Raw genomic sequence first — 27,455 nt, 5'->3', positions numbered from 1 at the left:
AAGAGTACGCGCGTTCCCCTCCCCTCACTCCCACCATCCCCCCCCCCCCCAATCCCCAAACCGACCCATGACCGCGTGAAGTACTGGCGCCTAGGCAAGCAGAAAAGAAAGATGGCGGACATTTTGAAAACTTCCAACCATTTATCACTGATTTATCAACTGTGGAATACAGTTTTCATGTCTTGTGTAGTCCTTTGGTGAGTTTTAAACGCCTGGAACGTTTACTTCGGAGAGAACAGCTTGCAAGGCGCTCTGTTTTGGAAGCTCAACTTGGTGTATAAATGGCATGAAGCTCACGGCGTCAACCTTCAAGCTTTTATTGGTAAGTAAATCGAAGTAAACAGCGTTCAAATACCTTAGAGAGTTAAAGTATAGTAGAGAAATGATTCTTGGGAAGTTAATTTGTGCTTATGTACAAAAAGGAACTAAACGTAAGCTTGAATATGACACTGACTATCTGTAAGCTTCTAATTAATTCAACACGTGCTTGTATATAAATGCGACAAGACTGACAATTTTTTGCGCAACTCTTAAGCAAAGCTCAAAACTACTTAACAGTTAGTATGGTCCAAATTGTAACGAATTAAAGCACATATCTAAATTGTTTTTGCATTTCTACCCCATCCCTAGCAACTTTACCACCCCCCCCCCCTTTCAGGCATGTACTTTTTTTCTCTTACAAATACCTCATTTTTGTATATTAAGTAATTTGTTATAACATGATGAAGGTAAAGTTAAATTAACAACGACTATTTAAAAGTTATTCCAGGAGCGTTCGTTGAATATGAGATGGTACAGTGTACATAGGCTATAACTATCTCATATCCAACAACTGCTAGTGGAATAATTGCTTTATTTTAAACACCCAAAGTGAGTTTTTCAAAAAGCTGAAATTTGCACTTGCCAAAGAGGCTCATGGCGGTGGAATTAAGCTTTTTGAAAATCTCGCTCGTGCAAATTAATTCCAATTATGCCATAACCAAGAGAATTCTCGCGTCGGCCCTGATTGGTAAAAAATTATGGCCGATCAGAGTATAGACCATGAAAGTGACGTCAGATCACGCCACGCACACGTGCGGGCTAAAAGATGTTTAAGTTTGGTCTCCATGAATGAAAGCGAATTTCATCGTGTTTTGTTTGAATCAAGTACGCATTTGTTTTTTTTAATTCAGGGTTGGACTTCTACTCAGGTGATCTGTCGAAAGAAAATTGACCAGACGTTTGAATTTTTGGTTTAACGGAAAAGAATGGTGCTAGCGAACCGGCAGCGGACATGTCGATGTTCAGTGAACAAGCGCTAACAAGATGGCGATCTTCAGAAAGAAAAATAATCTTGTTTGCTTCATGTGATAGGCACACTCTCAACAAGAGAGGAAAAGGTTGTTCTTTGCATTCTTGTTCATCTTCTTTTGTATCATTGTTGTTTTTACGTGTCGCGCCGGAATCTTTTAATATGTCCCACTGGCAAAGTTTCTTCATCGTCAGGCATCGCTTTTGATTAATACTTGTTCGAGTTTGTTACAGTATAAAACAAATCGACCACATTTTTCCGGAATCTTTTAATATTTCCCAGCGGCAAAGTTTCTTCATCGTCAGGCATCGCTTTTGATTAATACTTGTTCAAGTTTGTTATGGTATAAAACAAATCGACCACATTTTTCCGGAATCTTTAATATTTCCCACCGGCAAAGTTTCTTCATCGTCAGGCATCGCTTTTGATTAATACTTGTTCAAGTTTGTTATGGTATAAAACAAATCGACCACATTTTTCGGGAATCTTTTTTATTTCCCACCGGCAAAGTTTCTTCATCGTCAGGCATCGCTTTTGGTTAATACTTGTTCAAGTTTGTTACGGTATAGAACAAATCGAACATATTTTTCTGGATTCTTTAATATTTCCCACTGGCAAAGTTTCTTCATCGTCAGGCATCGCTTTTGATTAATACTTGTTCGAGTTTGTTATGGTATAAAACAAATCGACCACATTTTTCCATGGTCTACACTCTTATAGACCATCTATTAGAAATGATGCCATAAAATGTCCAAAACTTTGCAGTGAAACCACTCTCAATTTCAAACAATTTCTGACATTATTTCTATGGTCTATAAAAGTTTATATAATAACCTGAATTCTATGCGCATTTTGATTGGTTCTTACTTATGATCTATCAGAGTACAGACACATGGATGACGTCACGCGGTGGTGATAAAAAATTCCCCCCCCCCCCCTGGCCCCCAAAGCAAGTTTTCTGCCACACTAGAAAACCAGTAGAATTACAAGGTTATCAGAGCTGCCGCACTATACTGCTCCCACACGCAGCTTACAAGTAGCAAATACTTATTATGGTCAAAGTATTGAATATACTAATTAGACTGTGCATTATTTTTATTTTCAAGGACCTGCATTTCTGACAAGAAGAGGAGATATAATTATACACTGGAAGACAACAGACCAACAACGTGCACCAAACCAGATGGAGGATTAAGGCTACGCATTTGATGAAAGTGGTAAGTATTTAATTTATTATCGTGTTGCTTTAGATACATTCATGTAGAAATAGTAATATGATACAAAAGAATAACATTACAAGAAGCATAACAAAGCTTAAGGAGGCTCACAACAATTTCCACTTTCCAGCTCTCATACTTTGATGGGTCGGTTATTTATCAGTTACTTCTACAAAAATGGTATCAAACAACTGCGCAATTTTCAATTTTCGAACATTTATGGTGGCTTTATGAGGGTCACTAGTCTCATTTTTGAGTTATTATTTTTTTTTTGAGTTTTTATTTTTAAAAGGTTACCATATACCTTCATGGGTGTCCTTATCCAAAAAATTGTAAGCGCGCTCCTTTACACTCAGCCACCATCAATACAAAGCTAATTCATTGTACTATCTGATTAAAATTATTTCGCTCCAATTCTATTTAACCGCACGGAAAGAACAGCCCAGAAACCCAAAATGACTGGTGTCGCTTCTAGTGAATTTATCGAAACTTAGAACTGCATAATATTAGTCACAAGGAGTTAATCTTCAAAACCGTGTAAGGCTTTATAGACTGCAAACAGTTGCATCTTTTGCGATTCCACTTGGTCTTTGAAGAGAAAAAAACGACTGTTTTGCAGTCTAGAGGCTTTAATAAGCAATATTCCAATTGGTTGCTTCGCAATTTATCTGTCAATTTTGGTTTAAAAAAATTACCCATGCGTGTAACGAGAAGAGCCATAACGGAGATCTATTTCAAAAAATAGAAATCCATCACACGGTTATAATTTTTTTTTTGCTAAATGTCTTGGGAATCTTCAGACCAAATTTCAAGGCAGTCCGTAAAATTCTCATACCCTATTGTAAATTAATTTCAAGAGGAGACACTTACATAAAAACAAAGTCACTTTTTTTCTCTTCTAAGAATTTGGGGATGCTGGCCTTTATGGCGACCAAGCACTGAAGTTATTTTTTAGCACTGTGTACAGAACTGCATTGACTACAGGGAACAATTAAACTAGTAGTAACCACAGGTTAGAAAGTGCGGGCCTCGATGCAGTTAAGAGAAGAAACTGTGAGGGAAGTGTTTCAGACAGTGTCGATAAATCACTGGACAAAAGAAAACTATTCCGAGTCAGGTCGAGTAACGCGTCACGCTCAAGTCACGAATGTTTTTTTTTATCGTTTCCTGTTGCCGCGAACCAATCAGAGTTGTTTTTTTGATTGACAGTTTTGCGAAGTGTAGTTGAGCACGCGGTGTGAATTGAGATGTGATTTTCCTTCGTCGGCAAACTCGCTTTAAATTGTTGTCAGTGTTATAAGGAATTTCTCGAGAATAACCGTTGTTGGAATCATTCGCTTTGCCGTAGTTTATCTGTGATACAATCACAGCAGATCTTCTCAAAAGCAACACCTATAAAATGTCTGCAAAGCGTAATGTCTGCAAGACAGAGGCCTCGATCTAATGTGACAAACTGTTGATTTTTCACATTCTTATCCCTCTTTTTAGACAAGATTTTTCTCTTCCGGTGTTACGACAAACTGTCGTGATTGACACTTTTTTTCATTCCGATCGTTCTTAGTGGAAGAACAAAATTTTCAACTTCCGGTTTGCAGATAGTCTTTATAAACGTGGCGCGCACGCGTAATACGCAATCCGCTGGTCACTGTCAAGATTAGGGTTGCGGGCCTCTCTTGGGCCCGCAATTAGTAAACATATTTCATGAAAAAGGCTAGTCAGGAATTTTTAATCAAGACTGGCTCGACTTGTTTCGGTGTACATTTAATTCGAAATCCCTTAACCCTGAAAATGATTTTTAACTGCAATGTTTATGTGTAACAAATTTTAAAAAGCCAGGTGGTAAAAAACTTAGACTTAAACTTAACACTGTGTCCTTTATTTTTAGGAACCTAATACCGTGATTATTCCTGACCAGAGGAGAACATTAGAAAGAGGACAGACCAAGACAGACAAAACCACATGAAGGATTAAAACCAGACTTCAGATAGACATGGTGAGTGTATTTTTTTGATGGTCCCATTATTAAATGTGGTAAATACATACTAAATGCTTCTTCATATGAGCCTGGTTAACTGAGCTGGCCTGGTTTCTGAGATCGCGCCTTACCACTATTTTGTAGTTTTCATTTGCAGAGATCTCGGTTTTTACGGCCAAGGTCTCCATTACCGTGATAGCCGAATTTTGCTATATGAAGACTTCATACTGGTAACTGAGATGACAATTAAAATTATTTGTTTTCAAACATGCAAATTTATATTTTCCATGAAAGGGTGACCATTACTAGATTATTATAACTGCATGTTTCCACAATTTCCAAGACCAGTCCTCTTTCAGTCATTCAAGAGTTTTTAGACTTAATTATGTACAGCAACAAAAACTACTGTATCATCTACACTTTTCAGTAGTTCTATTACTGACAGCAAGGCGCCCAAAAGTGTGACCACTTTTAATTTATTCACATTCTTTTGTGCAGATTTAATCCAATCAGAAGTCAACTGCAAGCTATCCACGGCTTTTGATTGGATTAAATCTGCACGAAAGAATGTGAATAAAATAAAAGTGGTCACACTTTTGGGCGCCTTGCTGTAATACTTGTTTGTTAAAGTGCTACTATGATCAAATTTTCACCCTTTGAAATAAAATTATTATTTTACTAGGTGTTTCATAGAGTATTTAACGAAAGATTCGAAATGGCGTTTTCCGTTTTCAAATATCTTTTTTAGTTCCAGAGATATTTAAGCTTAAAAAAATCGTAAGATATGCAAATTAGAGGAGTGATAACGTCATCTACTCAACCCAATTTTATTGCAAGTACAAAAATTGAGTTTTCTCAGTCATTTTTCTGCAGAGACCGATGAAACTTGGCAGACTAATAGTTCTGCAGGTGATACACTTATACACTTAATAAAATTATGTTACCCTGGCAACTATCTCTTTTTCAGTCCCCACCAATTTGCTTTTAATGTTTTAGAATTTTTCAGTTCGGAAAACTGAAACCCAGCCAAGACGCCTGCTTAATCCATTCATATGCTTGCCAGAGCATACATGGGAAGTATCATCGGCAAATATCGAAAAGAAATGCCAGAATTGGCCAGAAAAGCCTTAATAGCATAGAGGTATCTGGAACCTAGTTTGTTGCCATGGCTACCAAATTGTTAAGTTCATATTGTGAAACACAACTAGCAAAGTGTTACTGCAAAAAATCAGAGAGTTCCGATACAAATTGGCTGAGATATCACTATCTTTATATCCAGGCATAAGTAATCAATGACATCAATGAAATCAATGAGTAATCAATAGGTAATCAGTTGATTAGTCATTGATTATTGCCGATGATCAATGAGTAATCGATGACTAATCGATAGGCCACAAAATTTTTGGTCATCGATCAGTCATCGATTGCATCGATTAGTCATTGATTACATTGATTACTCATGGATATAATCTTGTGGTTGAAAACCGGAACTTGTAAACGTATTCAATACTCAAGCTGGAACACGCCATAACAATCTAACAATAATATCATGGTTACAAGTGAAAAAAGCAAAGAAAATAAACGTGCTTGCAGCTGTTCCGGTGCGTAATGTAAGTGCTTATGATGGCTATCTCCCTAAGCCGAAGCAGGTCTACTTTGCTGACAAACATCCACCGAACAAAATCTATAAGTTAACCACATAGTCGATTCTTGTCTCTGTACTTGTTAGTTTCATTTTCAGACTGGTTGGTTTTCCTGTTCAATTGTTTTGTTGTAAGTTAAATTAAGAGTTGGGTAAAGTGAAATATTGAAATATCATCTGTATTTGTGATTAGCCCTTCATGTCTTGACATGCCGGAAGGTTATTTGACCTTTTGTGAAGGCGTAATTACGTCAACAAGAATGCCAGTTATAAAGCAAAATATGACTAACATAGATAAAAAAAAAAATCACAAACAAAAAAATTGGTACTTAAGAAAGCAAGGAATGTGTCTTTTGTGTGCCGTACAATAGTTGATGAGTAATTGATGGGTCATCGATGAGTAACCAATGACATCAATAGGTAAACAAAATTAATACATCAATGAGTAATCGATGTCATCAATAAGTAATCGATAGGCCACAGAATTTTTGGGCTTTGATTAGTCATGGATTACGCATTGATCCTCGCCAATAATCAATGACTAATCAACTGATTACCCATCGATTACTCATGGATTACCAATTGATGTCATTGATCATCGATTAGTTATGCCTGGTTATATTTGATCAAAATTTGGTTGAGTCTATGACGTCACAGCTTTGCTAATTTGCTTATTTAAAAAACTTGAATATCTTTGGAAAGAAAAGAGATATTTTAAAAACTGTAAATGGCAATTTTCTTCTCATATAGAGTTCTTGATAATATTTTAAAACGGCCACAAAGGAAACAGGCGAATTTCATCGCAGTAGCACTTTAAGTTTAGGCCTGAATAATCCTGTCAAATTTTTTTATCTCAGTAACTGGGCTGAAATTTCCTCCATGAACAGTACTAAGACAAAAATCATCTCACTGACTAAACTGGGCCAGCCTGGTTACTGAACTCATATGAAGAGACCCCTAATGATAGGTACATGTAATAAGGGAATACAGGTAATAATAGACTTTTTGACCACTTGAACATCGTTTTGAACAAGGTTGTGATTATCACTTAAAACAAAAACTTAAGACGGATTCCGCTGAAAGTTCGAGCAATGAGTGCGAAAATTAAGTACCAAAAATCTACTCATTGCACGGCAACATTTTGTATACTATTTAAAAGATCTCATCGAAATTTATTTGTCTTAGTGACCCCACAATTAAATTCTCAAAGCATTCTCGAGAAAATTAAAGTCAAACCTCGAAAAAATGTATTAAACCCGCGCCATTTTGTTTTGAACTGGCGCAAGACGTCCGCTTTAACTCAGTTTCTCCCTAGGATTTTGGGAGGCCAGGCGGTTTTCTGACTGTGATTTTTTATGCCGTCACTTTTGCTTGTTCCTTGTTCCTTTCTGCCTTTTTCCGGGTTTTCTTTTTCTTCTTTGTCTCTGGCCCGTCGGGAGTTCCCTCTCCACAGATTTTTTTAGTTTGTTGCTCGACACCTTGTGTGCCGTTGTGTTCCTGTGGCATTTGTGCTGGTGCTGCCGTTCAACACAGGCTCACACTCACTGTTGGACACATTAGTGCAGGGTATCATTTTTTGATGAGGAGACACAAGTGAGGTCTGCTGGGGAATTCCGTCTCTCCTGGGTGTGTCATCTGCCGGCGGCACGATTTCCGGTCAGCTGGCGCCCCCGCCTACCGGGAGAACACTGTAACTGAAATAAAGACAACTTCAAATCCATTTTTCTCTCGCGGGATCAGCTTGAGTGCTAAATTTTTGGCAGGTTTTTGTTAGCTGTACTAAAACTGTTGCCATGCTAAGAGGTCTTTTTAGTAACTTTATTTTTGCCTGTATTGCTCGAAAATTGTGCGGAAACCATCTTAATTTGAATGACCTGCACATTGTTAGGCACCATGGAGACAATATAAATTGCTCGTAAAATTCATTAACTATTTGTGAGGGTGCAAACCAATCGGAGCACAGTATTCAGATCACATGTACACAATTGTAAACCCCAATACAAATCAAACAATCAAATTAACTTTTGATATAATCTCCTGCTTAGCTAATTAGTATTCATTATTTTTTGATACAGATCTCTACTGAATCGCATAACAATACTTTGCATTCAATTAACTGTTTTCATTTCACAAGTAGAAAAAATTATTTGCGTCTGATCTGTATATGGCCATTTACAATGGCTCGCCTTTTGGCTCGCCAGTGTAAATGCCCATACAGATCTCCCGCTCATATTTAACTCCTTCATAAAGAACAGTCAACTCCCACTATAACAGACACCTTCAGGACCACACTTGGTGTCCATAAAAGAGGAAGTCTGTATAGCAGGGAGATATTTTGGGGTAATTCTTATTTACCATGCATGATTTAAACTGATGTCTGTATTAACAGGGTTTTCATAATAAGTATCCTCAAGGTGTACAAACATAATGTTAATGATAGACAGTAAAGTTAACCTCCACTAACAGCCACGCAGTTCTCATAACCACACCTGCTCATTTGCAATAAATTGAGTATCGGTAATTGATTGCTGGATTCTTTTTCTCACTCAGACTGTGGACTCAGGACCGTGGACCAAGGATCATGGACTCAGGATCGTGGACTCAGGACCGTGGACCAAGGATCGTGGACTCAGGACCGTGGACTCAGGACAGTGGACCAAGGATTGGGCAGCTGGACTCAGGACAGTGGACCAGGGATCATGGACCCACACCACAGGACAGAGGATCAAGGACAGAACACCAAGGAACAAGCACTGTGGAAAGCAAGCCTGGGATTTTCAAGAACTGACACTCTTAAGCTAAACTGTAAATATAGTTTGTATATTGAGATAATGAATCATCAACAAGTGTTTACCATGAAATCATGCGCATACTTCAATATTATTTTTGACTTTGATTTGTTTTAGCGAAATAACCATTTTAAAAGTAAATGATTTAACAGCGATGCTGTCTTGTGCCAAATTACACCAAATTTGTTTCTCATACCTCATGGTAAACATTTGTTTTCAGTACTCACTGTTTATTACCAAGTTACAAGTGCACAAAGTGATACAGAATATTTTGTTATTTGGGTCATAAGCAAATTGGGGAAAAATCCTGTTGCTACAAATGACACTACAATTTTTAAAGGTATCATAGGCGTACAGTTATTACAGTAATCTATTTCTGGGTATTTGGGAACAGAACTCTGAACTGCATTTTGAATCAATCAATCTAATCATTTTATCAATCAATAAATTTATCAACCAATCAATCCATTTATCAACAAATTTATCAATCAATCATCAATCAATTTATCATTCAATCAATCAATCATTTTATCAATCAATCTATCAATCTATCAACAAATTAATTATCGATCATTTTATCAATCAATCAATCAATCACTTTATCAGTCAATCAATTTATCAACAAATTAATTATCAATCAAGCAATCAATCAATTTATCAATAAATCAATCATTTGTTTATTTTACTACAAAGAGCTAAGTCCTGGGCTTAAAAAATCAATTTAAATGTTTAGCTTTGATGCACATGTAGTTGGTAATATTAACAGAGTATTTTACTGGCCGGGGTGTGTGGTGTGTGCCATTCATTTGCAAATAAGTGGCTTTAATGTAAAAATTAATCTCTACGCAACAGGGATCTTAAGACGTAACATATTTCCCATTAATTGTCTATATTAAAACAAAACCTGTCTCTTTATTAATGTCAAACTGGGAACATTATTTGCCAAAAGCAAATTTTATATTATTTTTATCATCAGGACTAAAAAAACTTTCATACTACTTTTATTGAAGACCATTTGATTTAAATTAATTCCAAAAAAATTTGAATGCTAGGGGAAATTTCATCTTTCCAAAGCCACTTATTTGCTAATGAAAACTCAGTTCAACATTTCATACTTCTTACAAGGTTCTTATTGAGCAGTTTTAAATTGTATTCTAATTTTATTCTGGGTCTCTGAACATGATTTGAAACTGAACAACATTAATTTTGGCTAACTTTGATCAAAATTGGCAACATTGACTTTTCTTGACATAATCAAAAATTCAAAAATTACAAAATAGCTTTCGTTTTGGAGATTAACTGCTCAATAGGATACCTGTATTTACAGAAATATATATTTCTTTTTCAAGGTAAGGAACTTTGTAGTCTCAATGTTCATCATGCTCTAGGCCTTCTTGTTTTTGTTTTGTTTTTTATTTCCTTTTCTGCCAATTCATTTCTCACTGATTTCAACTCAGTTTTCTGGGTGGGGCCATATTCATTTTAATTTGTACATTTTTTACACTAAAAAAATTCGAGATTTTTTTGGGATCAAATCATTCAATAGTACGATGGCACTTGAGACTACAATATTTTTTGTTACCTTTAAACACAAAAGACGATTTATAAAACACTTTTTCAGCTTCAAAACTATTCCAATTAATTCAATTGTCTGATTAAGAATTTTTTTTTTCAGTACCAATCTCTAGGATTTTGCCAATTCAATTTAATTTCTCTCGTACAAAACGTTATTTTTAAACAAACTTAGATATTTTTTTTTGTTTGTTTTAAACGTCTTTTTTGTTTAAAGGTGCTACACAAGCTCATTAGCACAAAAGTAAGCAATCCTTAATTCAGTTAAAAATGGGCAAAATGGTTTATTTTCACATGAAACTACTTAAAGGTCGAGCATTTAAAAGACAACAATTTAGGGGTGTAGAATAGACTGTTTGAGTCTAGTGGGGCTTGCCAAGATAGCCTTGCATACAAGTCTCTCAGTATCTTAGTAAGAAACTAATGAAAAATTTATTTTTGTTAGCATTTCGATGTTTATTTTATGCAATCTTAGCTATTTCTCTTTCGAGAACACAGAACAAAATTTTCTTGTAATCCTACGCTTCTCCAAGAAGTGTCTTTAAGCAAAGTTAAGTAGGTCTAATTATTATAACTGCAAAGTTAGTATTTTTTAATTTCTTTCTAAGTTAGTACAGGGGCATAGGTTTTCAATTAAGTTCGGTAGGTATTTTCTGTTCTACTTACTGTGCTAATGAGCTTGTCTATTTTTTTCTTTGTGGATTTTATATTTTCCACTGAACTTGGTATATTTTAGATTATTTTCAGAAACTGAGATGGCCCACACACCCGCACACAAAACAAATGGTCAGATTTTCATCTAGCCGATCAACGTCCCTGCAGGGTTGTGGAAACTCTTGCTCTGAGCTGGGTGTTTCTGATGTTCCTCTGCAATATTCCAACTGAGAAATCCTGGTGAGTTTATCTGATCCGTTCATTTTTGATGGAGGCACTTGGACACTTTGATGATTTGGTCGTTTGCTCTCAAGTGGAGGAGGCATCACGAGGGGAGGTGAGAGTTCGCTTTTCATGTCTTTTCGGCTTTACTTAACTACATCAGAATACCACACCTTTATTCTAATTGGCTTTCAAAGATGTTTGTTTTCAATCAATGTTTCTTAAAATCTTCTGTTGTTGAGGACGTAAAACAGTAGTGCTTTTGTGCAGGTCATGGGCGGTGCATTTCCTGGATTTTGGAGTTAGTCTAGAACAAGGAATGTCGCTAATCTGGCTTGACTGGAATTCCACAAGCAACACTAGATTGAGCTGATAGTCATCTGGGAATCTCCTGAACGAGCTGATACCTGTTTAGGGTTCTTCTTTCTTGAGCATAAAATCAAAAATAAACGCAAAATTATCGACCAAAATCGATTAACATTTTTCCTTTCCGAGCTCAAAATAAAAAATCTTTTCTTTGAAATTACAATTTATTTTATTTTCAGATTAACATAAAAATCGGTTAATCTGAAGTCTCCCGCGCATATCTTATGTGAGTTGTCACACAACACTTTTCCCAGGTGTTGCGTGACGATCCAGCGTGACAGCTGCGAAGGAGGCAACTTTTGGAAAGAAATGTTCAGAAATTTAGCCTCGTTATTAAATATGTATTTCGATTTTCGCTTTTGAATTCGGAATTAGGTAGCCAATTGTTCATCCGGACTTCCAAACTAAACCTCTAAAACGATATTTTGCGACCAAATCTAGAATATATTTATTTACTAGGCCAATTGTTTATCTTGTCTTCCAAATCTTCAAGTTAAACCTCGAAATATTGCTTTTTTTGTCGTTTTATTTCTTTGGTCAATTGCTCATCTTGATTTGCAAAACAAGTCTCGAAAACATATTAGCAACTATTTCAATTTTAATTTCACAGGCTAATTTTCCGTGGTGCATTCCACTGTGGTCCGTTCCATTGTTTCTTCCAAAACAAATTTTTTTCATTTATTTCGGTACTTCTTTCATTTCTTTGAACCTCGGGAATCAAGCGGCAGTTAATCGGGGCGAGACGATGTAAACCGAGCGTCAAGATCGGCACGAAATATTCTTCGCGCCGATTTTGCCGCTCGGTCTACTTCGCGCCCCGATTAACTGCCCTCGGTTCCCGAGTACGCTTCGTCGTTCGATGCTATTCAAAACCAAATTTACAAATTACCTTTATGGTAACTCAAGTTTACATTAAAATTCCACCGTGGTAGAATTCAAAGGTCATTCGGATCTCGAATATTTAATTAAGGTTAACTTTCAAATTCTCTATTCGAAGTTTGGGCGCAAAACATTTTAACTACAAATTCGTGAGAAAAAAAATACTTTAATTTTTAAACTTGATTATCACTGATTAAAAATTACTGATTTCAAAACGAACTTTACTCGATTCTAGGTCGTTCAGACGGACAAAAATCGCCCGTCCGCTTTCGCGATGTTTTTACCTAAACAATAAAGCTTTAAATTCAATCTAAAACGAAGAGCATATATTTAATTCGATTTCTAAAACACCGAGATTTTATAACGAAACTTTTATAGGCGAATTGTTTATGTTGACTTCGAAAACAAAATTTAACGAAGAAAACCATTTTCTTCATTTATTTCTAAAACTTGTTTTTGAAATTTCGTTATCATCCTCGGGAACCAAGCGGCATTTAATCAGAGCGACACGATATAAACCGAGCGGCAAGATCGGCATGAAATAGACTTCGCGCCGATTTTCCCGCTCGGTTAACTTCGTCTTGCCCGACTAACTGCCCTCGGTTCCCGAGTATGCTTCGTCGTTCGATGCTATTCAAAACCAAATTTACATACGACAATAACAAAATTCCATCGTGGTTGCATTTTAATACCATTTGAATCTTGAATATTTAATTAAGATTTACTCCAAAACTTTTCCGCTTGAAATTTGCGCTCAAAACATTTACCTTCGATTTATTTCGACAAATTCTTCGATTAGCTTTCGAAACCGCAAAATTAGACAGCTCCTAAACTTGTATCAGCTTTAAAGGGAGAGTTTCAAATGACTTGTGTTCTCTTGGTGAAGTTTGTGAGATGACAGTCGGCAGGAGGTTTGGTCGGGGAGTCAGATTAGTGGTTTTCTGCGTTCGATTCTTTCTTGGCGTCCATGGAAATGTGCTGAACATGGTTTGTACTATTAGCGCTTCGGTTTTTCCGGTCTTCCAACGGAAATTTTGAGATACATTTGTTGAAAACACACATCTTAAAATTTATAATTTTGGCTTTAATTTTATTTGCATTTTAATTGCGGCTCTCAAAACTAATGAATATTCCAAATTCAAATGTGTGGTATTTGACGTAGTTGGGTGAAACCGAGAAGGCATGGGGAGCAAACTCTTACCTCCCCTCATTATGCCATCTCCACTTGGGAGCAAACGGCCATATCATTAAAGTGCATCAAGTGCCGACATCAAAGATGGCGGATCAGGTAAACAAACCAGGATTTTAAAGTTGGAATATTAATGAGGAACAGAAGAAACACTTTAGCTCAGAGCAGAGTGAAAACAACCCGATAAGCAGGGACAAGATCGGCTAGATTTTTATTTTTTTAAACACAATAAAACGAAAATAAAGAGACAAAGAGGCAGTTTTTGTGTTGTCGTTTTTACCAGCAATCCACCCTAACAAACCAGGTAAACACTTGTGTTCATGACAAAGTCCTGCTGTACAGTGTTATCTGTCACGCAACTTGTCCCACAATCTTCTCGAAGACGGCGTGACAAGTTAAATGAAACATTGAACCGTGTAACATGCCGCGCAAAAGTTAAACCCTTACAAAACAAGACGCTTCAGCGGCTGCAGAAAGAAGAACTTAATTCAACTTTCTTCAACCGCTAAAGCGAACTGTCTCGTAAGAAATTTTGTCTTCTGCCCGGCATGTTACACAGCGCAATGTTTCACGGAACACACTTGTCACGCCGCCTTCGAGAATATTGCGACCAGTTGCATGAAAGATTACACCATATAACAGGACTACAAACCAAGTTCTGCTTTTAAAAATACAACAATTAAAATAAGCAATGTCTGTTTTAAAAGCTTCACGTTACCTCTACCGTGTTTTGCTGTTGTATTTACAAGTTACAAACTGTACTAAGTTGCTCAAGATTGAAGTGAAGTTTTAATATAACTGCCCTCCCCGGATTCAAATTTTCAACTGTCACACAACGCCATGTCACGCTAAATTTGGCTGAACGCACATGGCAAGAGAATCGATTGAAATGATAACGCATAGAATAAAACTACCAAATTAGGATCGTCGATTTAAATTGAGAAAATATAAGCAGCTTTTTCAGGGACTATAGCCTAACACTGCATGCTTGAAAAAGATATGAATTTGCGCTGTACAATTCACTGTTTCTCTTAACAAAAAATCGTGCGAAAACATGCTAATTTACACACACAAAAACACGCGCGCAAGTTAATAACAAAATTGCGCTTTTGATATCTTATCTTCAGTTTAAATGCCAATCCTGTTTGACATTTTGACGCTTCAATCGATAAAATAATACAGAAACAAATAATCCGAAAAAAAACAATTTTCAATCTGAGCAGCTAAGCACCTTTTGTAGCTTACAAATATAACAATAAAATGAGGTAATAAACAAAAAGGCGCACTACAAATAGTGTTACCGAAAAAAAAGACTGACACGACAAAAAGGGGAAATGTTTGTTGATAGTAATTTTCAAGATGCAAAGAAGTGTTTTCTTTTTCAATTTTGCAGCCAATCTGCAAATATTAACTAAAGAATTAACTGTATCAAGACTAGAGAAGGCAACACCTTTTATAATGCGACTTTGTGTTTAAGAGATATAACAGACATTGCTTTTGTACAATGGCCCATGTTCGTCAAAATAGAATTTACAAAACTTAAGCCAAAATTAGACATAAATATTCTATTGAGTTTCTGGTTAGCTCTTGAGAATTTATTAAATAATTTGGGAAATTTTAGCTAAATTGAATAAAGACAACAAATATCAATTCTTTAAGTCACTTACACAGATACCTTCAGCTAAAGTTACCAAAAAATACTGGTAATTTAAACTAAATCTCCATAAAAGTTTTAAACAATGACTGTTTAAAATTCCTCTGTTGAATAACAAACTTGGTTGTTTTGTTTGCTTTCTCTGTGCTTTCTTTTGGCATAAGTTCATCAATAATTCATTCAATTGAGTAATGAGAATTTAGCAGGAATAAAAACGAAAATTTCTTTGAAGTATTAAAGATTTGACATTCTTGGCTCGGAAAAAAAAAACCACCCTTAAAAACTATTGAAAACATGTAACGCAAGAAAAAGACAATTTTATTTTCTGCACAAGTTAGTCAATAATGCACATTTTGAAGTACATGTAGTGAGAATTTAGTAAAACATTAAAAAAATAGAACTTTTGATATTTGAACCAAAAGTAGAATCAAAACACTAAGAACTTTTTCTTAATTGTCAATAATTTGACCCAATGCACACAAACAAAAACTCATTTTAGTAGTTCTAGCAAAATTGTTCAAAAGTACCTTGCTCCCGAATTGCATTCTTTGGGAAAAATTTCAAAACTTTTTGAAACTCAAGCTGAAGGTATAAGTGTTAAGGAATTTAGAAGTCATTATTTGTACACATGGGCCACTGTATAGTAACTACAAGAACCACAGACATGCATATAGCCAAACAGACATAAGACGCACATGAAAAAAAAAAATTATCAATTTCGAAAGTGGGAGACCTTTGTGTAACATGAATTATGTACACAGAAAAAGATGGCAAACATTATTTTTGGAATAAAAATTTTAAGCAACTAAGAATTGCTTAGAACTGTAATTTTTAGTGCATAAAGGTGAAACCTTTAATTATATTTAAGTTGTCTAGAGAACCATGTGCTCGATAGTTAGAAAAAAAAATCGATAGGCAGACATAAACAGCCAGATGCTTAATTGACATGCAGTCTGCTCGGTTTTACATGTAAATTTGCCAAGCAATATTCTTGACTTTCTGACAGTAATGTTTGAAATAATTTATGTAAGGAACTGAACTGCATAGTTTTCATTTCAATTCAAAAGAAGCTAAAAGGTATTTTTTTTGCTGTCATATTTATCTTAATTAGAACAAACCCTTTATATTCTCTTTTCAAAGTAATTGATGATGAAGAAGTTGCTCGAAAATAAATAACAAAAGACAACAAACGAAAATTTTATCTACTTTTTAGTTTTTTTTTAAAACCATAATTACTGTATTTCCTCAATGTAGCCTCCACCTCTATTAAGCCCCACAACAAACAACCCATCCAATTTCACTGTACCTACAGACTGGCAGTCTAGGTGGCAAGGAGGGGAGTGGGGGAGGGTGGGTGCATTGGCAGCTAACTTGTTATATACTAAGGTCGTCCCAACCCCCATGCCAAACTATTTCTCATCCCTCATCCCATGTCAACCTATTTTTCATCCCTATCAATTCTTATTTGGATTTGATCTCAGGTGCCAGTGGGAGACGGGGGAGGGAAAGAGGGGTGTGGGCACCGAACTTGCAACCTGATAAGGTCGTCCCAACCCCCATGCCAATCTAATTTTTCATCCCTATAAATTATTCTTTGGATTTGATCCGTGGGGGGCCCGTGGGGGTGGGGGGAGAGGAGTATTGCCATATACTAAGGTCGTCCCAACCCCCATGCTAAACTATTTCTCATCCCTCATCGCATGTCAACCTATTTTTCATCCCTATCAATTCTTATTTGGATTTGATCTCAGGTGCCAGTGGGGGGGAGGGGAAGAGGGGTGTGGGCACAAAACTTGCAACCTAATAAGGTCTCCCTAACCCCCATGCCAAACTATTTTTCATCCCTTTAAATTCTTCTTTGGATTTGATCTGGGGAGCGCCCATGGGGGTGAGGGAGAGGAGTATTGCCATATACTAAGGTCGTCCCAATCCCCATGCCAAACTATTTCTCATCCCTCATCCAATGTCAATCTATTTTTCATCCCTATCAATTCTCCTTAGGATTTGATCTGGGAAGCGCCCGTGGGGGTGGGGGGAGAGGAGTATTGCCATATACTAAGGTCGTCCCAACATCCATGCCAAACTATTTTACATCCCTCATCCCATGTCAACCTATTTTTTTATGCTTACCAATTCTTGTTTGGATTTAATCTGCGGGGTGCCAGTGGGGGCGAGAGGGGTATAAGGAGAGAAATTGCAACCTGCCAAGGTCTCCCCAGCCCCTATGCCAATCAATTTTCCTATCAATTCTTCTTTGGATTTGATCTGGGGGTGCGAGAAGAGGGGGAGGGGAATTGCAATTTACTTTGGTCTCCCTAGCCCCCACGTCATTCTATTTTTCATCCCTACACCCATGCCAATCTACTTTTTTTATCCCTTAATCAATTCTCATTTGGATTTGATCGGGGGGGGGGGGGGGGGGTCCCATCGGGTGGGAGGGGGGTGTATAAGTAGCAAGCTTGCAATCTACTAAGGTCTTCCCAACCCCCATGCCAATCTATTTTTCATTCCCGCCCCCATGCTAAATCATCGGTACCACCATGCCAATCTATTTTTCATCTCTATCAATTATTGTCTGGATTTGATTTGGGGGGTGCCAAAGAGGAGGAGGGGACAGGGCTGCTAGTCTATTTAATCCCTCCCCCATGCTAATCTATTTTTCATCCCCGCCCCCAAGCTAATCATCGGTACCACCATGCAAATCTATTTTTCATCCCTATCAATTCCTGTTTGGATTTGATCTGGGGGATGCCAAAGGGGAGGAGAGAAGAGGGCTGCTAGTCTATTTTAATCCCTCCCCCATGCTAATCTATTTTTCACCCCCCCCCCCCCCCAAGCTAATCATCGGTACCACCATGCCAATCTATTTTTCATCTCTATCAATTCTTGTTTGGATTTGATCTGGGGGATGCCAAAGGGGAGGAGAGGAGAGGGCTGCTAGTCTATTTTAATCCCTCCCCCATGCTAATCTATTTTTCACCCCCCCCCCCCCAAGCTAATCATCGGTACCACCATGCCAATCTATTTTTCATCCCTATCAATTCTTGTTTGGATTTGATGTGGGGGATGCCAAAGGGGAGGAGAGGAGAGGGCTGCTAGTCTATTTTAATCCCTCCCCCATGCTAATCTTTTTTTCATCCCCCCCCCCCCCCATGCTAATCAAAATTTTTCATCACTGCCACCATGCTGATCTATTTTTTATCACTATCAATTCTTGTTTGGATTTCAACTGAGAGGTAGCAGTGGGGGTGAGAGAGACAGAGAGAGAGGGTTGGGTGTATTAACTTTTGCAGCGAACCTGCAATCTACTTAGCTCTCCCCAACCCCCATGCCAATCTATTTTTTATTCGTACCCCTATACCAATCTATTTTTCATCCCTATCAATTCTTGTTTGCATTTGATGTGGGGGCACCGGTGGGTTGGCTGGGGGGGGGGGGGGTATTAGCAGCAAAATTGCAATCTTCTAAGGTCTCCCCAACCCCCGCGCTAACATATTTTTTATCCCTACCCCCATGTCCATCAATTTTTCATCCTTTGATAATTAGTGTTTGGATTTTAACTGGGGGCACCAGTGGGGAGGAGGGGGGTATTGGCAGCGAACTTGCAACCTACTAAGGTCTCCCAAACCCCCATGCCAGCCTATTTTTTCTTCCTATCAATTCTTGGTTGGATTATATCTGAGAGTTGCCCGTGGGGGTGGGGGAGAGGGGGTATGGGCAGCGAACTTGCAAACTACCAGGGTCTCCCAAACCCTGATGCCAATCTATTTTTAACCCTATCAATTTTTCCCCTAATACAGTCATGTGGAACCCTCTGAAAAGTTTCCCCTCGGCAACCTCGTTCCCAGAGACCCTAGGAACGAGGTTGTCCCCTCGGTATCAAATTTAGAACTTTTTTTAATACAGTGAAGCCCCTATGAAGGTTAACAGAGGAAATACAGTAAATGATAATTAGGTATGATGTAGAATACAAACCGATATGAACATAATGCATCCACTTTCAAAATGTTTGAAAATTTTGATAAGCTGACAGTTATATTTCAAAAAAATATCAATTATTACAAAGCATGTCTGTGGTCAAAAGCAGAACTTGGTTTACGTCATGCAATGCAATGATCAAATCCAAACTTTCTTAACCTGGGCAAAGAAGGAATGGGGGGGAGGGGGCAGTGTGGGAAAAATTGGTTTTTGGTACTAGATTTGAGAAGAAGTCATAGAGTGATAGAGAAGTCATAGAGAGAAATATTTCAGTTAAGGTTTAGTCAAATTTGTGTCAGTAAAAGGTTTGTCAAGCACATGAAGAAAGTGCCACAAGTCAATGGCATTAATGTTGTGGTCATGTTATTGTGTTGCAGTACATCTGGAGTCAGCTGGTTGTTGAATGTGTACTGGTTTGTCAGTCAAATGATGTTACAGTAGTTCAGAGTATTCCAGTTAAGGTTTAGTCAAATGTGTGTCAGTAATAGCTTTGTCAAGCACGTGAAGAAAGTATGTCCACAAGTCGATAGTATTGGTTGTGGTCATGTTATTGTGTTGCAGTACATCTGGAGTCAGCTACATTGTAGTTGTTGAATGTGTAGTGGTTTGTCAGTCAAACGATGTTACAGTAGTTTAGAGTAAGTTGTTACTGTGAAGAACAAAAAAGGAAATTTTAATAATAATTTTACCTTTCTATGGATTTTCCAATTTTTTTGGATCAATACCAGTAATACCCTGAAAAACTAAATTAAACCTGACTGTTTTCTGGGCTACAATGCTCTGCAGGGATGCCCTTGAAGGAACCAGGTTAAGTTTGGATTTGATCAATGCATAAGAACACAAGTGTTTACCTGACTCCTGGATTGCAATAAATTCATCAACTGGAATAAATTATTCTAATGGATGATAATCATCTCCTTGTCCTGAGACAGCTTGCCTCCACCTGTTTGTAAAGAAGAAATAATAAATTCAGACAAAATGATTATCTTGTGCCTAGTGCATATAAATAATAAATAAGCAGCAACAAACTGTTAGCTTAAGCCGGGTTTAAACAGGGAATTTTTATGTCACAAATACCTGACTGCATAATTATTTGATTGCATAGACGACACTACAAAATTATTTGTCAGCAGTCCAAAGTTTGGTGTGCCAGTTAATGACCTCGGACACGCATGTACAGTGCGCAGTGGGAGATTTAAGATAGGGGACCACATATGCTGATGCAATTTTTGCGACATTTTATGTGACACGTCATCTACAGGAGCAGCTTTTGCCCCTGTAGGGTTTTGCCAAAACCCGAGGAGGAATCCTTTGGGGCAAGACTCTATCCATAAGGAATAGTAGTTACACCATCTTGAGATCAGTACTAGCATTACTAGACCCCAGAATCTATTATCAATAGTATACATGTAAATTGAATAGACATGAATTTAAGGTGGCTTACTACAGTTTCATGTGAGCAAGTTACATGATTGTAATGTACACGTATGTCCAGGCCTTGTGGAATTGAACTTTATGTTAATCAAAATGCTACTAAGGACAAAGCATGACAATCTTTTCTTTTCACAAACTGTCACGCAATAAGATAATTAAATGTTTGGTGTTGAGGCAAAAGTTCTACTGTAAAGTAAAATTTGAAACTGAGTGAAAGCAATAAATTATTACTTGTACATACGTGCATGCTATTAAGACTGATTTTAAATGGTGAACAATACAGCTGAGTCTCCTTAAATAACAGGAATCTGCAAGCAGTTTTCAACCTTGCGGTTAGTGTTTAACCACCTCAGGCGCCGCACAGTAAAAAATCTTTAGAAAAGCAGTCACTTGAGAAACACACAAGTTGTGTTTGGGTCAGTCACAGAGTGCGTGACATGAATTTCCTTCAGCACGACTGGCCGGAGAAATGCCTGCTTACGCATGCAAATATTTATTCTGTTCCGAATGTTCAATAAAATAAACCCAAACCAGTTCATGAATGGCATTAAAAGAAGTCCATTTCACCAGAGGTCTTTCCGACAACTTTCTCGAATTAGCTGTAAATAGGGCATACTTGCCTGCGCAGGTAATTCCCCTGGCGCGATGACATGTATCCCGTGCCTTGACACATTCTTGCTGAGCTTGCAATATACGTTTCGATTCCAAGAATAAACTCAAAACAAAAATTGGAATATCCCGAAAACAAGTCGTTGTTTTGCAATGTTCAACACATTCCGGGTAAATTGTACAACTTGTACTCGCTCCGAGCCAAACGCCAAAATAACACAAAAATAACTATTTCACACAGAGCGCAGAGTGTTCGTAAATATATTTAAAATAGGTGAATGATTATTTATAGCTACAGGCGAGTGATCGCATGGCATGGGTCTGACATAGTGGTAGTTTTTAAATAGCTTGGACATGTCCAAGCAGTCATCAAATCTTGCATGACCGTGACAAAGGAGCCGGCTGGGCCGCTTGGGTCTGGAACGATTTACCGACAAAAAAACTACAAAAAACGAAAAAACGCCGGCCAGATTATGAACCGGCAGAGCACGGTTAATAACTAAAGCACAAGGAGGCTTGAAAAAGCTTACAGTGCTACAGTGTATGTGCCATATCGTTGCCATCTGATAAAATGTTTGATAATTTTTTTGACAACTTCTTGATGGTTTCTGCTTAAGAGAGGCGGAATTGGCACGATTGTTTTATTTCCCTTACTGAGAATAGTTCTACAGGTAAAACACTTATGATTATATATAATAAAAATTTTTAAGATATCTCTTTCTTCACATTTGATCCTAGCTTGGGAATCAGCCGTCACTCATTTGCTCCTGCTACTACTACCTTATTACATGAAATTTTCGCAACACGTTTATTTTGCGATTGAAAAAAATTCGCGAAATTAAAGTGACGCGAACAATAAGTGTCGCGAACATAACATGACGCGAAAATTAAGTGACTTACATTATGCCAATAATCAAGAAAGAATGAGTAAAGTACCATTAAAAGAAAGGAATTTTCAATGTTAATGGATGTTGTGGTCAATTGACTCAAACAATAATTCACGTACAACCTTGAACTGCTTGTGGCCATTGTGAGAACTGCTCTGTTGTTTATACCATTGGCATTTAGTCCTGCCGTTGCATTTTTGGTAATTTTGACGGTAGTGTCCATTGATAAAGTCGTTTTATTTAATTCAAGGACATGTAAAATAATATTGCCCAGGAAATATTAATTGTTTCTTCCTCAAAGTGATTCAAAACCCAAATTTTCGCAAAATCATGAAATTTAAGTGTCGCGAAATATGTGCACCTCAAAATTGTGAAACTAACGTGTCGCGAAAATTTCATGTAATAAGGTATGTGCAAAACGCAAAGAGAGACATCTGCAATTTGCAGCCAGAAATTCCATTGGCTATTTTTCTGCGCAAATTTTTTTTTTTTTTTCAAGGCTAGATTTTTTTTAATTTTTCCCCATGGCTATTTTTTTCTATGGAGGAAATTTGTTTGAAAATTATCAGAACAGCATGGCTTGAAAAAGTTCAATACTTTGACGCTTGTGATAAGATTTCTTGGCTTCATCTTAACTAAAAATAAATTCTAAACAAAGTTGCTTTCAAGTTTCTCTCATTTACCCATCTTGAGTCCAGAATTTTAGGCTTACAAAGTTGAACAGATTTGATGCACAAGTGTTTATCTGATATCTATCTTTCAGGAGACTTGCTTCTTCATTGTTTAGCTCCACTTTGTTTTGAATTGTGTCTACATGTATCAATTTAGAAAATTACAACTGTTACAGTGCTTCAGAATATACAAAAGAGTATGTTTATTAAAATTAATAGTAAAGGAAGGCATATAAAGCGGTGCTAGCTTTTAAAGCATTTTTAATGCTTTTTCATGCCGCCGTGATTTGAAAATAATTTTATCATTTTGAATTACCTCTTTTCTGCACCAAGCAAAAAGCTCAGTGCTATTGAATTAATGACAGTGTCAGTTGCACAGATTGAGAATGTTTCTTTTACCAGACTATATTACAATAAATTTTTTCTTAAGAATTTGTACATTAAGTCTCTGTGTTTTTGCAAGCTACAAAATGACGCATAGAGGTGCATGTAGGTTTGGGATCAATTTATCAAGGCTGATAATCTCGTTTAGTCATAAATTGGTCTCTCAACATGTTTAGTTTTAATAAAAGTTTACCTCAGAAACTTATTGTTTGTCTGAATTTACTGTGCATGCGGTTTATTTTTTCCACTTGTACAGTTGCATTCAATGCAGTAAAAAAGTCAGGTATTTAGGGGTGGTTGCGCTATGAAACCTTCAGGCATCAATGGGTTAATAACAGCATCAAATTCGAACACAGTGGCCCTTCCTACTCAACAGTTTTTTACCACCCAGAGCTAGAATGGTCACGTACATGATTACACTCAGTTTTAAGCTCTCCAACCTTCTTGTCTATTTTCCTCTCACCCTGCGGACAGCTCTTTTTGCAAGCCCCATGTACATCGTAAAAACACTGCATTGCCTTATAGATTTCATGACATAATACCATGTGCAATCAAACTACTTGTTTTTGTTGGATATACATGTAGTGATACTGATGCCAATTGGTGATGCCACAAAAAAAATCATGTCATAAAAACAAACTTTATGTACTGCAAATGAAAATGTAGTAAGCCACCATAACAAACATGCATGCAGTATTTACATTATATTACAAATAAAAAGTTAAAGGATTTCCATACCTGAGAAACTGAGATCACTGAGCTGACAGTTTTTGTTTCAAGCTTAACAGCAATCAAGCTCCTGGCAACAATGATGGAATCTGAAATGAAATAAATAAAATGAATAACTATTAAGGATTTCAATTATAATATTTTCTTATAATGTCAAGTTGTTCTACACTGACCATAGAGGATTACACAGGGAGGGGTAGCCTGTTCCAGGCTCTCGGTTTGTGGGGAAGAGCGGAAAAAGCGGGCGAGCGCGGAAAAGACGAGCGGGGAAGAAGGCGAGCGAGGGCGGGAGAGCCTGTAAGAATTTTTTTAACGACCCTCTGCTGCCCACTTTTCACGTTCTCCAATTTCTCGTGCGAGGTCATAGGTCAGGGAAGCATGGTTTCCTGTTTGTTCGTGTTCGTTGTGTTCATTCTCGCACCGCATGATTCAAATTTTGATTTCATATCTTGCACGCGCAAGCCTGTTGCCTGTTTTACGTGTTGTATATGCCACTATATGGTTCATTTCCGCCGAAAATCCAATCTGTTTCAGCTGCTCAACTTGGTCCTGCATCGCTGAAACCAAAGGAGAGACCACTACAAAGGAACATATTTCCGATTTCATCGCAGTTGTCGTGGAAAGAGCTGAAAGGTTAAACTTTTCCCGAATCCGGTTGGCAAAATAGAGAAAACGTCTTTTCCACGAGCTTGGTTTACAAGGCAGATTTCTTGCTCCTTTCTAAGCGTTTGAATATCAGGAAATTCTTGAAGACAACCTTCTAAATGGAACACATTTCGGCTTCCCCAAAATCACACGCGCAGACCACATTCGCTATCTTTCTGACTGACACTTGTTTCGAGGTGTTGACATTACTGTCAAAATCAACCAATCAGAGGGTATAGCAGCTCCTGCTATACCGGCAGAGGGTCGTTAAAGAAATTCTTACAGGCTCTCCCGCCCTCACTCGCCTTCTTCCCCGCTCGTCTTTTCCGCGCTCGCCCGCTTCTTTCGCTCTTCCCCACAAACCGAGAGCCTGGAACAGGCTAAGGGAGGGGAGGGTTTCTAGCGGGGAGGGTTTCTAGCGGTGATATGCAGCTGGGACTCTAATACCATTACCTTACACCAGACCACGTTCAGCTAATTTTGTAACCCTTGTTATGTTGTTTATCCTAAAACACCTCGTATTCATGCCTCGTACCAGGTATACTTGACAAGACACCAAACATCCCTACCCTATCCCAGACTTGCCTTTTTAAGAACTGCATCACAATAAGTGTTTTTAGTGGGAAGCAATCTGTCAACAACATACATGTACAGTACATGTAGCCCAATGATTTTATCTACATAAATTAGGAAATTCTATTACAATTTTGGACTTAATTCCTCAAACCACTGATTACTTTCCTGGAAAATGATACCCTATTCTAGACCAAACTCTCTGATTTCTATGCCCATATCCAGGACTAAACTGCTTCAAAACCATACCCTTCACAGCCGCACATACAGTACCTAAACAGCTCATAATCAGATTATATATGGGAGTAACCCCAAAGGACCCAAAGGACCCCACCCCCCTCCCACACCACCACCACCACTCACGCCACCCACCTATCCCCTACCCCCTTAGTAAACGGACAACAATAATGGCGGCGTCGAAAGACACTTCTCAAACATAGCAAAGAAAGCTTAGTTACCCTGGACAACACTCAACAAGGGAAAGAAACCCGTATTAACACAGTCAGCTCCCTAAATAAAGTAAATTTAGATCTAAATTTTCCTTTATAAAAGCTTACCTGCGCGTCTCCGAGCTGCCAAAACGTCAACACTTCTTGCACGCGGACAGTGCAACTCAACTCTTGCCCTCCAGCTGTTGGTGAAATAACAGCGAATATAGAAAATATGATACATAATGATCAATAGTAAATCACTTTTAAGATTAAAGGATGACAACAGGAATAAGGAACCACGCTAAATTCCTAACCTTAGAGTAAGGGATTTTATACTGCAAGCGGTTCCAATATGGCGGCGAAACTGTCCTTGCAAAGAGTGCTGGGAGCTTTCACGAAGCTCGCGCGCGACACACGCGAGTTCGTGACCCATAAGGCCCCTTTTGGCCGTCTCATGACACAGTATACTGACGAGTAAAATTGGGGAAAGCGAACAGCCGTTTACAGCCGATTTCGGTGCAGTGTGTGGACCCGTTTTTTGTTTTGTTTTTTGTTTTTTTTGTTTTTCAAAAACATTATTAGCCTGTGTACAGCCGTCCCGCTCCCCTCAATTTTTTTGAGGGGAGCGGGATCGGACGGCTGTACACAGGCTAAAACATTATTCGCTCAAGGCGATCACGAGAGTGGCGATAAATAAATTTTATACTTGCATAAATTTTCTCAATTTTCTTGACCAAAATTGTCAAATATTTCTCACTACTTGTCTTGACTGACTGCTCTGAGGTTGAAACATGGCAACCACTTTGGATATCTGCCAGACAGCAAAGGACAATATGCCTGTCACCTCTCATATCCTACTTAAGGTGGCTTAATACGGTTTTGAGGGGGTAAGTGAGCCCAACTTTTAAATGTCTTTAAAAATATTTAGGAACCTTCTTTCTTTCTCTTATTTCTGTTTTTTAAAGCATATAGCCATCATATGCGACATTTGACCATTAAAAATGATAATAAACAATCAATAAAGAGCCAAAATGAATGGCCGAGTGTTTAGGAGGGGACTGGGCACTAGTTGTTTTAACAGCGTTTTTCTCAAAATCTACCCGTATGACCCCACCTCAAAATTTCAGAAATTGCAAATTGGCTTTGATTCAACACTCATGTAGGATAAAATAAAAACCTGTAAGACAGATTTTTCGCAAAATAGGAAAATGTGATATTTTGCTCCTTTAAAAAATAGCTCAAATTCTGTCTTACAGATTTTTATTTTATTTTGCATGAATGTTTAATCAAAGCCAATTTGTAATTTCTGAAATTTTGAGGTGGGATCATACGGGTAGATTTTGAGAAAAACGCCATTAAAACAACTAGTCCCAGTCCCCTGCAAAGCGCTCGGCCATTTATTTGGGAGGAGTTATTCGTAGTGCAGTTGACACCCTCTAGGGTTTCTGTATGGGTCATGTGACCAAACAGCCATGTGAGCGTCATTCAGCAATGACGGACGAAACGTCTCCGTAAACGCGCCAGACAATTGCACAGATGTTTTGATCTGGAGTGGTTGAAAAATTGTTTCTAATTTATATTTAAAAGAGGACTATGAAAACTACAATTGCACATGAGTTCAAGTGGCCAAATTTCAATCAAAACTTGTGACATTGTGACAGGCC

At 37.7% G+C, this 27,455-nt stretch overlaps 1 protein-coding gene and 3 long non-coding RNA genes across 7 annotated transcripts in view; 2 read left to right on the top strand and 2 right to left on the bottom strand.

Moving 5' to 3' along the window:
- The first annotated feature begins 101 nt into the window (after positions 1-101).
- LOC144638881 (uncharacterized) lies at positions 102-11,843 on the top strand. Of its 4 annotated transcripts, none has more exons than XR_013568021.1 (4): positions 102-322; positions 2,398-2,508; positions 4,394-4,501; positions 8,703-11,843. It is a non-coding gene; the product is annotated as an uncharacterized LOC144638881 (long non-coding RNA). The 4 variants fall into 4 exon arrangements; XR_013568022.1 differs by having other exon boundaries at positions 8,689-11,843; XR_013568020.1 differs by having other exon boundaries at positions 8,676-11,843.
- A 2,141-nt stretch (positions 11,844-13,984) lies between these two features.
- Positions 13,985-17,951, bottom strand: LOC144638892 (uncharacterized). Its single transcript, XR_013568034.1, has 2 exons — positions 17,283-17,951; positions 13,985-17,129 (listed from the first exon to the last, which is right to left on the bottom strand). It is a non-coding gene; the product is annotated as an uncharacterized LOC144638892 (long non-coding RNA).
- Positions 17,020-17,406, top strand: LOC144638899 (uncharacterized). Its single transcript, XR_013568043.1, has 2 exons — positions 17,020-17,106; positions 17,259-17,406. It is a non-coding gene; the product is annotated as an uncharacterized LOC144638899 (long non-coding RNA).
- An 898-nt stretch (positions 17,952-18,849) lies between the features above and the next one.
- LOC144637599 (uncharacterized) overlaps positions 18,850-27,455 on the bottom strand; it is an 87,871-nt gene continuing 79,265 nt past the window's right edge. The window contains exons 4-5 of the mRNA XM_078496661.1: positions 24,152-24,231; positions 18,850-20,371 (exon numbers count right to left, since the gene is read on the bottom strand). Coding sequence (XP_078352787.1) covers positions 20,339-20,371; positions 24,152-24,231 — 113 coding nt within the window. The 3' untranslated portion in view covers positions 18,850-20,338. The remainder of the gene's footprint in view (positions 20,372-24,151; positions 24,232-27,455) is intronic.

The sequence above is a fragment of the Oculina patagonica genome, chromosome 14 (genome assembly GCF_052425735.1).
Source record: "Oculina patagonica isolate OP01 chromosome 14, crgOcupat, whole genome shotgun sequence".
Lineage (NCBI taxonomy): Eukaryota > Metazoa > Cnidaria > Anthozoa > Scleractinia > Oculinidae > Oculina > Oculina patagonica.
The sequence above is the reverse complement of the archived record's forward strand: the minus strand, read 5'-3'. Positions and strand labels throughout refer to the sequence as shown.